The following is a 13,411-nucleotide window of genomic DNA, read 5'->3' on the forward strand; positions in this document are numbered from 1 at the left end:
CATTTGATTTTGCCAGGAGGCCGGGCCAGCTGCTTTTAGAGGGAATCTACTTCCAAGTGCCACTGAAGCGGAGAGAGGCTTGACATTCTAGGGTCTTATTAGAACATTTTATAAAATAAATCATGAAAATGATAAATTATGCCTCAGCAAAATAAGCAAATGCATATAGAGATTTCTCAAATACATATACACGGATATATATTCTAGCTATAATTTCTTTTGATTTTATAAGCAGATGGAAGAAATAAGGGTATTCTATGGCAGGAGCTATGCTACATGGTAACAAAACACTATTCTAAAAAAAATGCAGACAGCCAAACATATGCTACCATTTAAAATCTCCTTGACCTTCTATTAATTGCTGATGCCAAGATCTGGAAGAGCTAGAGTGCAGTGAATAACAACGAAGAGAAGCTCACCTATAAGACACAGACTTGTTATCCCAGTCACGATGCACGCCCAGAAGAGCTCAAGGGGCCTTTGAAACAGCGACCAAAACTTTCTGCCTGCCTCGGAAGCTCCTAACCCACAGCAAAGGCTGATGAATTACATAGAAGAAATGGGGAAACAAAACCCAAATTTCCCTGAGCTCTGACTGGCAAGGGGGGGGCAAGGCTCATTCCCCCATACCCCACTGCATACACTGCAGGGTCCTGCAGAGCAGCTTGTCGGGCTCAAGATTATGTCTCGCTCCATGACTTTTTTTTTCTTTCTTCATTTTGGGTCACATCCAGCGATGCTCAGGGGCTACTCCTGGCTCTGCACTCAGGAATTACTTCTGGCGGTGCTTCGGGGACGATATGGGATGCCTAGGATCAAACCCAGGTTGGCCACATGCAAAACAAATGCCCTACCCACCGTACTATCACTCTGGCCCCTCTCCATGACTTTTGGCCTGGACAGTCAGAGGGCATTTTAGGTTGGACTTTCACAGCCCAGTGTTCTCAGAGTCAGCAATGCTATGCTGCCTCTCCCACATCCTGGACACTGACTCAAACAGTTGTCCCATGCCCATTTAGACGCAGGTGATGATCAAGATGGATGAGAAAACCTAAGGTCTCACACACGGTGGTGCCATGTTTCCGCTCAGTGCCCTCTCTTCAGACATGCACAACTCCAGCCTTCAGAAGAGAGTGACTACTGATAGAATGGCACAGACTCCCCCCTCCAGGAATCAGTCACAACATTGCAAAAGGGGGTTTCAGGACTAGCTCAAAGCATAGCACCTTCCCAATGGGCTATAAGGCCATGAATTGAATCCCTGACTCACAGCAGCTCTTTTAGGATGCCCCATGCCAAAATCAAATATATAAATCTCCAGTGCACCCCAACCAAGTGGGCATGGGAACCCCAACTGCATGCCCTCCATAGGCACCCTGACCTATGAGCTCCATCATACGACAAAAGGAGGGGAAGAGGGAAAAATCAAGAGCATTCATATAAGATATTTTGAAAAAGAAACAACAAAAGTTGCATGGCACTTGGCTGTCCCAGTGATCATTTTGGAGTCCCAGACTCATCCCAAAAGCTGTACGTTTATGGGGGGGATCACCTACATCCTGAATGCTAGGGAAATGCAGGGACTACATCAGAAGCTCCATTGTTCATACTTCCATAATGCTCCTGCAGACAGCTGGGAGTTTAGCACGTACCATACCGAGTGTGGCCCACCCATTTCCACATCTCTGTCATGCTCTCTCAGTATCCAGGCTGATCCCTCTTTCACCAACAACTCAAGATTGAATTTCTGGCCACAGATAAACTATTCTTATTTCGGGTTTTGGTTTTTGGGCCAAACCTGGTGATGCTCAGAGGTTACTCTTGGTTCACGCTCAGGAATTACTCCTAGCTGTGCTCAGGGAACGCTATGAGACGCTGGAGATCAAGTGTGCAACTCACTGTACTATGGCTCCGACCCCAAAATGGTCTTATTTTGAAGGGAAAGAAGTAAAATCAAATTCACATCTGTCCTTATTCAATCCTTATGGACATTTGCAACTCTAGTGTTAGACTACAGAGTTGATGGAAACCAAAGCAAGTAACTCAACAGAACAGGAAGGATCAATGCAGAGTCTCTCTCCCTTGTTCATGCCTCCTGGGACTTCTCTCTCCATGAGCTTGACTCACTTGTAATTTGCTTGTAAAGAGTGGGAGGACTCACAGTACTAGAAACCCTCCATCATTAATGCCTCATTCTATAATTTAAAGTACATGTGCAAATATTCACAGTTCTTTCAAACGAAACGCAACCTGGGTTGGAGAGATAGTACAACAGGAGGATGTTTGCCTTGCATGTGGCGAAACTGGGTTTGATTCCTGGCACCACAGAATAGTCTTTCAGCACCACAGGAGTGATCCCTCCAGGAGCAAGCCTTGAGCATAGCTGGGGGTGGCCCCCAAACAAAGCAAAAAACAAATAGAAAAACAAATAGGAACCCAAATCTCAGATTGAATGTTCAGATTGGACCCCAGTTTATTCCATGCAGTCTTCTGCTCTACTAGAATAAGCCCTTTTGAATATTCTTGAAGAAAATGACCTTTAGGATAGCTGAATACCAAACAGATCTTACAATGTGAAGTATACAGAGGTGTTAGTACTTATAATTCAGAAGCAGCAGCAGATATTTAAATTAGGAAGACTTTACATGTGTAAAGGGGAACGTTTTCCATAGTACGGAATGAGAAAACTCTTGGTACCTTCTTCCATGACATTGGAAGACTGAATATGGCTCAGCAGTGAGACTAAGGGTAGATGTGCCAGTGACACAAAAATCTCTAGAAGTTGGACTTTGGCTGGTCTGTCTGTCTGTCTGTCTGGTCTGCCTGACATGTGCAACATGCCATAAAGAAGTAGCTGGTACCTTTAGCAGGAGCTCTATGACTTCTGTGTGCACAAGCCCGTGTACTGGCTCTCCGTTGATGTGCGTGATGAGATCCCCAGCCTTCAGTCCCGCCTGGCATGCCGGGCTGCCTTCTTCCACATTCTGAAGTCAAAAGGAGAGCACATGATTGCAAGAAAAACACACAACTACAACGCATACCATTTCTTCTACCCCAGTCAAACCATGATGCTAAGCTCCGAAAAAGAAATTAAAAAGGCACAATTGCTATTCTGATTCTGTCATTTAATAAAGGATCATTCTCATGTCCACATTAAAAAAAATCAGGTGATATGAGAAGGGTGGGCTGGAACGATAGCACAGCGGTAGGGCATTTGTCTTACAAGCGGCCAACATGGCCGACCCGAGTTCGATTCCTCCGCCCCTCTCGGAGAGCCCGGCAAGCTACCGAGAGTATCTCGCCCGCACGGCAGAGCCTGGCAAGCCGCCCGTGACGTGTTCAATATGCCAAACACAGTAACAACAAAGTCTCCAATGGAGACGTTACTGGGCCCGCTCGAGCAAATCGATGATCAACGGGAAGACAGTGCTACAGTGCTACACATGGCCATTATTAACTTTTTTTTTTTTTTGCTTTTTGGGTCACACCGGAGATGCCTGGCAAGCTACCCATGACGAATTCAATATGCCAAACACAGTAACAACAAGTCTCACGATGGAGACGTTACTGGGCCTGCTTGAGCAAATCGATGAACAACAGGAGGACCATGATGAGAAGGGCAGTTTTTTTTTTTAAGAAGGGCAAGAGAGATACTACAATGGGTATGGTGCTTGCCTTGTCCATGGAGACCTGGGTTTGATTCCTGGCACTACATATGGGCCCCCAACCCCCTGAGTGGAGAGGTCCCTGAGCACAGAGCAAGAAAAAAGCCCTGAGATCCACTAGGTGTGTCCCCGCAATACATAAATTAAGAGAGGGCAGATTGACAATGTAAAGGGTAGGGCATTTGCCTTGCAAGTGGCAAACTCAGGTTCAATTCTCTGCACCTCCAGGAGTGATCACTGAGCACATAGTCAGAAATAAGCCTGGAGCACTACCAGGCCACCTGCCTCCCGAACAAATAAACAAACTGAAAACAAACAAAGACTTGGATAGGGAGAAGCATGTGACCTGACAGTCCTGATCCAACAAGCTCTTCCCAATTAATAGTAGGAGAAATAAATAAATGAAAGCCCAGAAAAATACTGTGGAAAAAAAACATACTGAGAGATAAAAATAAAGTGTCTCTTACTTGCTGTTACCAGTCTGTACGCAAATGTGGACAAGCAGAAAGCCCGGAGAGGGTTAAGAGCGCACTCATTTTTGCTCACTGCAGTTTTACCACATAAAGGGAAAAAAATATCCAAAGGAAAATGAAATGATCCCAAATGTTGGCCTAACAGGAAATACGTTGCCTGCCCCCTACACCTGAGCCCACTTCTCCACGCTCAGTTTGGCTGGGAAGGAGAGAGGAAGACAAGAGCGGGTGGGTCCTACCCAGACGATATGGTGCACGGTGTAGATGTCACTGTCCCCCACATAGACCCGGATGGCCCGGATGGTGAAGCCATAGTTCTTCCCCAAGCTGTGGATCACGATGGGCTGATGTGGGCTGGCCGAAGCCGCTGATGAATCTCGGCTGGGCGAGGAGTCCCGGGAGGAAGACGGGTCTGAGGATAGGGAATGGGGGGACATGGGACTTCCCAGAGGAGACACAGCAAACATGTCTGTAACAAAGAAGCAGGCGTCAGAGCTATTCTGGCCAGGAGGGAGGCCACAGGACAAATCCATTCATTTATTACCCAGGAAAGAGAAAGTGATAAAAAACATTCACTGCACTGCTAACTAGCGTGGGTTCAAATGGAAGCCCAGTCAAGGAACTTCAACATGTCTTTCAGTTACTTTCTAAGTTACTATTTTATAGTTCTTTATGTTAAAACACACAACTTAGCTTTTATCTGTGATATTTTTATTTAATAAACGTAAGAAAATCATTGATGCACACATTTCAAGCAACCCTTCTCATAGCAAAGGAGGCATGGATTATAGTAAGACTCCAAATTGCATATTACACAGTCTTGACATGGTCTTTTTCAAACACACGTGGTCAGGACAACAATTCATCAGCCGCTTTTGACAATTTCACTGAACTAGCACAGCGGTAGGGCGTTTGCCTTGCACGCAGCCAACATGACCGACCCGAGTTCGATTCCTCCGCCCCTCTCGGAGAGCCCGGCAAGCTACCGAGAGTATCTCGCCCGCACGGCAGAGCCTGGCAAGCTCCCCGTGACGTATTCGATATGCCAGACACAGTAACAACAAAGTCTCCAATGGAGAAGTTACTGGGCCCGCTCGAGAAAATCAGTGAACAACGGGAGGACAGTGATTACAGTGATTATAGCACTGATTAAAGGTCTTTGATCAAGAAATCACTGAAAGGCCACTTTTCAATCAAAGAATTATTCCTCATAGTTATTATAACAGATTCTCTCCACACATTACCTACCGCTTCAACCATGTTTCTGAGAAGACCATTAGGGAAAAATTGAGGGATTTAAAGCTAAAGCTTAATTTGTATTTCAGGGTATAAATCTGATGTCATTTTTGTTTGTTTGTTTTATAGGTAAACTTCCATTTATCTCTATCTCTACAAATCTATGATGTAGATTGGCCATGTGAAATTGTGCGAGAGGGAAGGTTGAGTGTGGGGGGGGAGGAAAGAGAAGGAAAAAAAGAGAGAAACTGGAGAGAGGGAGACAGAATATGGAGGAGGAGAGAGGGAAAGAGAAAGGAGGAGAGAGTGTGCATATGAATAATCTGCAGAAGAGGCTGAGCTTTCTAAGTGGACTCAGACACCACTGAGGATCATGGTGAACAGAGCAGGCTGGAAATGTCCATTTAGTCGTTTGTTCTGGTGCCAGTATCTGTCCTAAGCAGAAATGGCAAAATGTACCACTTATCCATGCTCCTTCATGCTATGATGCCACCGGGCACCCTGGCTGGCGACCTTCTGCCTACCAAGGAGGCCAGGCCATGCTGGCCGGCAGACTTGACCCACACATGCGAGCAGCGGGCAGCATGCATACGTGAGGATCCACACTGCCTAACTGCCACCCCGTGTCCTTTATCTCTCCAAATGGGGTAATGAGCCGCTTTCACCCCGTGCAGTCTTGCGCCCCAGATCTCAGTGGGCAGCCCCACTCTCCCCTGCCACACCACAGCTGCAGCCACACCATGGCCCTTGAGGAGCAATCAGTTACTAGGGAGATGGGCATTTGTTTCACGGTGCTAAAAGTACAGCTTCCCCCCCACCCCCATAAGAATGTTCTAGAACACTAACTCCCAAATGAGCATTTCAGTAGCTCACGTTTCTTTCAGCACAAATATGAAATTTGAAAACTGTAAACAGTCACTTTTAGACATAGTCTCTATTCTTCCAGATGCAAGCCATCTGCGATATAATTCAATTGCCACTTCCGCTCCCTGGCTGTCATTTGAGGGACAAGTCAGAGCTGCCAGTAGAAGTGCTTCCTCTGTGCCAGTAGAATTACTACAGACTCAGTGATTAGCAGAGGCACGACCAGGTTGTGGAAAAACACTGCCATTTCCCAAACCCATAATTAGGCCCAGCTTTCTAAAAGAGGGAGGAAGATGATTTCACGACCAGTAGGAGGAAGCAGAGCTCAACAGACAGGGCTGGGGGAAAAAGAAAAACCCACTAACACGTCACTTCAGCGTTGTCTGTGATGCTCTGCACCCCCAGAAATGAAAAACTTAACATTTTATTTCCTCATTAATTAGGTGGGGAAAACTATACTTAGTTTTCCAACACAGACACTGTGAACAGCTCTGTAAAGTATAAAATGATGCATAGGTTAAGGGAAGAAAATTTATTTTAGAGAATGGGAATTTATCGCTTCACTTGGGTGGAGTAAAAGGAGCGAAAACAAGTCTTAGGAGAAAGCTGGGTGAGAAGGCAATTCAGCAAATCTCCAGGCCCAGAGAGGACCCAGGAGGCCACATAGTCGCCCTGGAGGCCTGCAGGGGGCGCTGCAGAGCACGGCACCAGGACCACCCCTCCTTGCTTCAAGCAATTCTGCATCTCAGCTTTGCAAGCCCTGGGAGCACATGCAGAGCACACAAGTTCATGCGAGTAGACGACTCTCTACCTCCTGGGATCATGAGGGACAGAGCACTGGCAGAAAGGGACTTTGTGACTTTCCCCGAGATTTTCTTTTTTTCTGTGCTTTCTAAGCGCTGCCGAGCCATGTGGGAAGCGGCTTCACTGGACGGTTTGGAGGAATTGTCTGTACTGTCCACACACTCGCTGCGTCCATTTATCTGATCCAAATGCTCTGAAAAACTGCCGACTGTACAAAGGAGAAGGGATAATAAACACGTTCAGGAAAATCCGGGACGGGAGCAGGGAAGAGAGAGAGAAGGAAGGACAGACACTGGCAAATGGACAGACCTGGTGAATGAGTCCATCCACCTCCAGGCAAACATCAACATTAACACGCACACATGATTGGTCAGGAAGGTGACGTGGAGGAGGAAGAGACAACAGAGACTGTTCAGATTTCGCTCTACCTTTAAACAAGCCCAGTGATTCTCCAAGACTGACACTGTGGAAGTTGAGGTCACCTTAGGAAATCTCTATTTTGTAAACCTTGTTGGCGAGCTCTCCCCTGAAACTCCCTGAAAGGCTCTGAGCCAGCACCCACTGGTGACAAGTGCAGTTAACACTTCAGGAGTGCCCAGTGACACAGAAGGCCATCGTCACCCATGCCATGGATGCTTCTTGACCAGGGGGTATCAGCTAAGCACTCAGGTAGACTCAAGACTCTATCACCTCCTGCCACCTTCTTAGACCTCATCAGACACTAGATTCAGGCATGTCACCCTCAGAAAAGGGGTTTAAGGGTCTCTAATAGAGTCCACATGGGGTTTCTTTCACTCCGGCTCTGTGTTCATGTCACATGTATTACTCTTGACATCAATTCAGTGGCTGTCCAGTTCCCCAGGTCTGGAAAAAGTACCATATACTCATCTAATCTGAAGCAACTGCACCAGTGGGAAGGTGTTGCCTTTTGGGAGATTCCTGTTCTGCCTGGCAGAGCTCAGCCTACGCAGAAGCTGCTGTTTGTGGGCACCTGTGGCCACACCTGGCGGAGTCACCCAGGGCTACACCTGTGTGTTGGGATGTAGGGGAAGCACTGTGATGCATCGAATTAGGTTCCTCCCTAACTCTAATTCATGCCTTTCCTTTCAGGAGTACACGGCTGTGCTCAGGGATCTCTCCAGGCATGGCTGGAGAGACCACATAAAGTGTCAGATATTGTACTCAGGTGAGTTGCGTGCAAGGTCTTATCTGCTATATTCTCACTCTCTGGCTCTCCTTTCCTTTATTTCTTAATTTTATAAACCCTTCCCAGAAATAGTGATTTGTGTTGGTGTGTGCATACGTGGTGGGGGGAGGGGAGTTGGTATTGGTGTTGGTGTGTGTTGACTACTCTATTTCTTCTAAGTTATGAAAATGTCGACTTTCTCAACAGAATATCAGAGAAGAATCTAAGGAAGTGGGAGAGTTCCAAATGGGCAGGAGGGCAAAGGGATGGGGGTGTTGACAGGGCAGACCAGATCACCACTGCCAGTGTGGGGACCACACGGGCAAGAGGAAAGAAAATTCTTGAGCAGAAGTAACATACTGAATCCCCCGGGGAAAGGTGAATGGCTGCCCCTTTGGGTTCCTCCTGCCCTGTCCTTCACTGTCAGGCTGCCAATTTCCTGTTTTCCTTCTGTTTTTAATCATGAAGGTAATACATCTTCATTCATCCAGAAACAAGGCTTCTCTCATGTTCACATAGAAAACCTCTCTGAGAAGCCTGTGTTTTAAAAATCATCAACAGGATCATCCTCTTAAGATTAACAATCCACCCAGAGTATTTCACAGTGATATAGATGAGCCCCTACAATGAGGACTAGAGGACAGACATCCTTTGCTCAGGAAGGAACTGCACCGAATTTGGCTTAGCTGATATCTCTGCCCCACTGTTTCCTGTGTGTCAGTTTGAGTTCTCCTGGGGGGACACATGTGCTGAGGGCGGTGTCCATGCTAAGGGAAGGCAGGGGTGAGGGAGCATGGGCATGGACATAGTACATACCATGGACAGCCGATGCACTGTGCAAAAAGGGACAGAGCCAGACTTCTATTGGGTGTCCGACCTCCAGAGGAAGTGGACTGTCAAATCACCTCTCAACACTATCCACACACCCTTCTACTCCACCTCACGGAGCGGCCTGTCTATCCCATTCATGCTAGAGAAAGAGAGGAAACCACTAAAAGGTGATAAAAAGTGACTTACAAATCAAGTACCTTAAAAAATGGGGATTGGCTTGTTACAGTATGAGCTATTCAGTTACTCCTCCACCTCCTTTCTGATCTAGTTTGGATGGGAACATGATTGAGTATAATGAGACTCATCAGAGTCAACTTCTGGGTGCATTCCATATTACATCTAATACTGTTAGACTTTTTTGGATTAGTTGTGCAAGACAAGCCTGACATTGTGTGGGTGTCCCTAGAGCTAAATACCGTGTGTGTGTGTGTGTGTGTGTGTGTGTGTGTGTGGGTGTGTGTGTCTCAGGAGGTATGGATTAAACAAGTCAGGCATGTGTTCTACCTCCTAAATCACATCCCATCTAAGAGACTTGAAGATTTTCACATTTTAGTGATTCAAGTCCAATGAAGTCAGGAAAACATGAGGAGTGGGTCTGAACTTGCACTCCCTAAATGCAGCAGGACAGCACAATGTTCTCTTTCTCCTCCCTTCTTCGTGCCTGTCGCGCGCAACTCCACAGCACTATGCCTAAGTTTGTGTTTCATTACTGCCAATGGTGGATAATGTCACCTTAATGTTCTGTAAATGTCAAGGGTTCTTTCTTTTTGATGGTGAAGCGATATAAAAATCAACAAATTTAATTTTACTACAGTCATGGTTTTCAGATTCCCTAATTACCCTTGGCTATGAGCAAATCAGCTCATCTCTCTATTCCGTATAGCCCCCAAGGTCTTTGATTATTTTTAGTGTGTGTATGGGGGAGACAGAGAGAACGGTGGTTTGAATCTATTAATCAAAATGCATGGCAGGACCTAGGCAGATTTTTTTTTAATTATGAAAGTAATCAATCAAATCTGTAGACACCATCTCCCTGTCTTCCCTCCCACCTTTCTGATAGTGAGTGGGCTGCAGAGACCATGAGATGATAAACAATTCACCCTAATAAGAATGTATTTCCAAATGGAGGTAAAGATCTGCCGTTCAGAAAAACATAATAAATTAAGAATTGTATTAACACAGAGACTTAGCTGATCAGAAATAGATAATATGGAGAGGTTTACATGTGATTAGCAAGATGAACTAAGGGCAACCAGGAGTCTATAAAATTGTCCCAACACTCCTACACTTTCCTGAGTTTTCTAGACATAGGACAAGGGGAATGGTATAACATAGAAAGGGAACAAAGAAAAGATCCGTATGAAAAGCTCTGCACACATGTGAAGCTGCGCAGAACAAAATATCTTAGTGAAGCTGAAATAAACCAGACAGTGAAATTTGTTTCCCTGAAAAAAAATTTTAAGCTGCAAACATTCAAGTAGCTATAGAATTCATTAAACAAATATGGTTATCAATAGAGCATACTGCATATGGCTTAATGAAAACATTTATTACAGTAACCCTAAGTCATAGTCGTGTCTTAGTAGAAAAAACAAAAGCTGACAAATATACATGGCTCAGAAGGAGGACATGCTGTACGGAACATTTTTATAAACCAAGTATTTGAAACCCACTGAAAGGTTTGTGCAGGGGAAGTGCCAGGATGATGATCAAATGTGGATCCTGCACCACTGAGGGCAGCAAGGACCCCTGGCACAGCACAGGGAACGTTTCAAGTGCCTGAGGAAAGGTGAAAGTGCTCAGAGAGTCGAGTGCAGGCACTGAGGCAGAAGGCCCAGCTTGACAATTGGCACCACCTGGTCCCCTGAGCAAGGCTAGGGTGAGCCCTGGGCATCAGGCTGGGAATAGTCCCTGAGAACCACCAGGCATGGCCCCAAACCGAAAGCAGACCTGTGAAGACACAGTTCATATCTATTATTGAAAAGCTCCTGTGACACAAAAGAAAAGAGCTAGAGTGATAGTACAGCAGATAGGTTGCTTGTTTCGCATGTGGCTGTACCTGGGTTCAATCCCCAGCACCACACCTGGTCCCGCTGAGCCCTGCCAGGAGTGATTCCTGAGCACAGAGTCAGGAGTAAGCCCTGAGCACTGCCAAGTGTGCCCCCAAACAAACCAAAACAGTAAGGGGCCAAGTCCCACGGCTGCCCATCAGTGACAGATGCTGGTTTGGGGGCTACCTCCAGCAGTATTCACAGCTTACTTTTGGCTCTGTGCTCAAGATCACTTCTGGTGGGGCTTAGGGGCCCTGTGATGTGCTGGGGACCAAACCTGGGTTGGCGGCATGCAAGCCAAGTGCCCTACCCACTTAACTATATCTTTGGCCCCTTCCTGGGTATTTTCTGATTGCCAAACAAGGATGCAACAAGAGACCTAGCTCTGAAAGCTGTGGGCCTTTCTATCAAACTGCTGCCTTGCCATAACAAAGGAGATGTCAGAGGAATCAGTCTTAGCTCTCAGGAGCTTGGCCCCCAGGAAGTGGGTCTATAGAGGGAGACTAGTAACATACAGCACGTGTCATCTCTGCCAGGCTGGGGAGCCCTGGCGGCCTAGTGCCCACCCACAGTCACTTCGCCATGGTGCTTAAGGGCTGGACAGCAGGCACCAGGCCAGGCTCTTACCTGACAAGGTGGAGCTGCTGATGGTGCTTGCGGGGGTGGTGACCTCGGGCTCTTCCTGGGTACACTCTGCAGGAGGCAGGGCTGGCTTCTCTGGCTCCTCGTGTGGGTCCCGGGGACAGGGGGTTGCTTCATCATGCTCTACCTCTGCTGAAATAGCCAGTTTGGGAAGCAGCCCAGAGCTGAGTTTATGCCTGTTGCTTTCAGTGTCCGAAGAGTTGGATGTGGACAACTGTTGCCTTCATGGAAAGCAAAAGCCAAGTCAGACAGACACCCTAGGAACCGGAGTTCCAGGCACACATTTCAGAAGAAACCAGGTGAAAATGGGACTTGGGTGAGCCTCAGCAAGACCTGCCTCATGCTCTGTGATACCCGAACCACGAGCGCTGGGTGGTTGGTAGGAATGCACATCCCCACCCCTGGCCTGCATCTACAGGGCTGGAAACTGAATAAGCTGAGCAGCTGTGTTTCACAGCCCTCCGGGGAACTCCAGTGCAACAACCCCCCGGAGTGGCTGCTACCTCCGAGTTTCCTGAGCAGGCATCTCACATACATTTCTGAATATTCCGAACTCCAGCTTAGCGTTTCTGTGGATGGCAAGGCTGTGCTTTTGGTTTTGTCCCCGGGCTCTTCCTTCTCTTCTGAATTCTGAGTTATTCGGTCAATGCTGCTGAAAACCTGGAAGGCAGGGAGTCAGTGCTTTATTATATCTTCTTGAAAGAGTTTGTCAGGAAGGAAAAACCAAATCAAGTCTTAGGAGGAAAACCTGAGAGTAATGTTTGAGTTGGGACTGGGTATTCAGAAAGACCATTTCAATGCCATTGAGTGGAGTCAATATATATTCTTTTCTTTTGCAGTGGGGAGCCACAAATTCATGACCTTCTCACCACATTTACTTATAGACTCTGTATCTGCAAACAAAATGCATGGTACATTGGGGTTTCCAGTGTTGGAACAATGTAAACTTTAGATTTTTTTTGTAAGCAAACAGTCAATCAGAGAAAGAAAATTTCAGAAGAAGAGTTAATGGCCACCAGTCAGAGGTAGAAAGGAGAAAGTCGAATTGGACACAAAGGGAAGAATAAATCACCTGTATGATGACTTATGCACGTATAAATGCATATGGGGAGGGAACAAAAATGTGACACATATTTGGTAATAAATCAGATTTTTGCTTGGCTAATAAATCAGATGTTTTGTTTGGCTTATTCCAGACAGCTTTTCTATGGAAAGGAATTCGAAGGGATCAGAACTCAAGAAAAACACAGGTCGACCTCAGAATCCTGACTACCCCACAGGAAAGAAGGAAGGCCCATAGCACCATGTAGGAAGCTTTCCGCCCTTTGGGTGGGCCCAGAGACCATCTACCTATGATCTAGTAGAAGGAAGAGCAGCTAGGTTCAAGAACAGGTCACCGCTGGAAGGAAAGTGTCCAAAGGCTGGTGACAGTCCAGAAAGTGGTAGTGGTCGAAGCCATGCTCCGTGTGTCCAAAATCTGACTTGGGGTCAGACTTTCCATGGACCCCACCAGGGAAACCCCAACCTCCCAGTGCACTTCCTATCAACACAAACCTGGCTGGATGACTGGCAGATGCAGTCGAACCAATTGCTTGGAGAAAGGTACTGAACACTTTCAAATCACCAAATGCTATAGAAATGCTAAACAATCATCATGCA

General features: G+C 46.5%; 1 protein-coding gene across 9 annotated transcripts in view; it reads right to left on the reverse strand.

The window, feature by feature from the left end:
* MAST4 (microtubule associated serine/threonine kinase family member 4) overlaps nt 1-13,411 on the reverse strand; it is a 690,306-nt gene that overhangs the window by 17,383 nt on the left and 659,512 nt on the right. For 6 of the 9 annotated variants that reach the window (XM_056112655.1, XM_056112653.1, XM_056112652.1 and 3 more), the window contains 5 exons: nt 12,288-12,412; nt 11,738-11,973; nt 7,050-7,250; nt 4,378-4,607; nt 2,862-2,984 (listed from right to left, as the gene is read on the reverse strand). In XM_056112655.1, the coding sequence (XP_055968630.1) occupies nt 2,862-2,984; nt 4,378-4,607; nt 7,050-7,250; nt 11,738-11,973; nt 12,288-12,412 (915 nt within the window). The remainder of the gene's footprint in view (nt 1-2,861; nt 2,985-4,377; nt 4,608-7,049; nt 7,251-11,737; nt 11,974-12,287; nt 12,413-13,411) is intronic. The other 3 variants (XM_056112657.1, XM_056112656.1, XM_056112660.1) reach the window with 1 other exon arrangement.

The sequence above is a fragment of the Sorex fumeus genome, unplaced genomic scaffold (genome assembly GCF_029834395.1).
Source record: "Sorex fumeus unplaced genomic scaffold, SorFum_2.1 ptg000018l, whole genome shotgun sequence".
NCBI lineage: Eukaryota > Metazoa > Chordata > Mammalia > Eulipotyphla > Soricidae > Sorex > Sorex fumeus.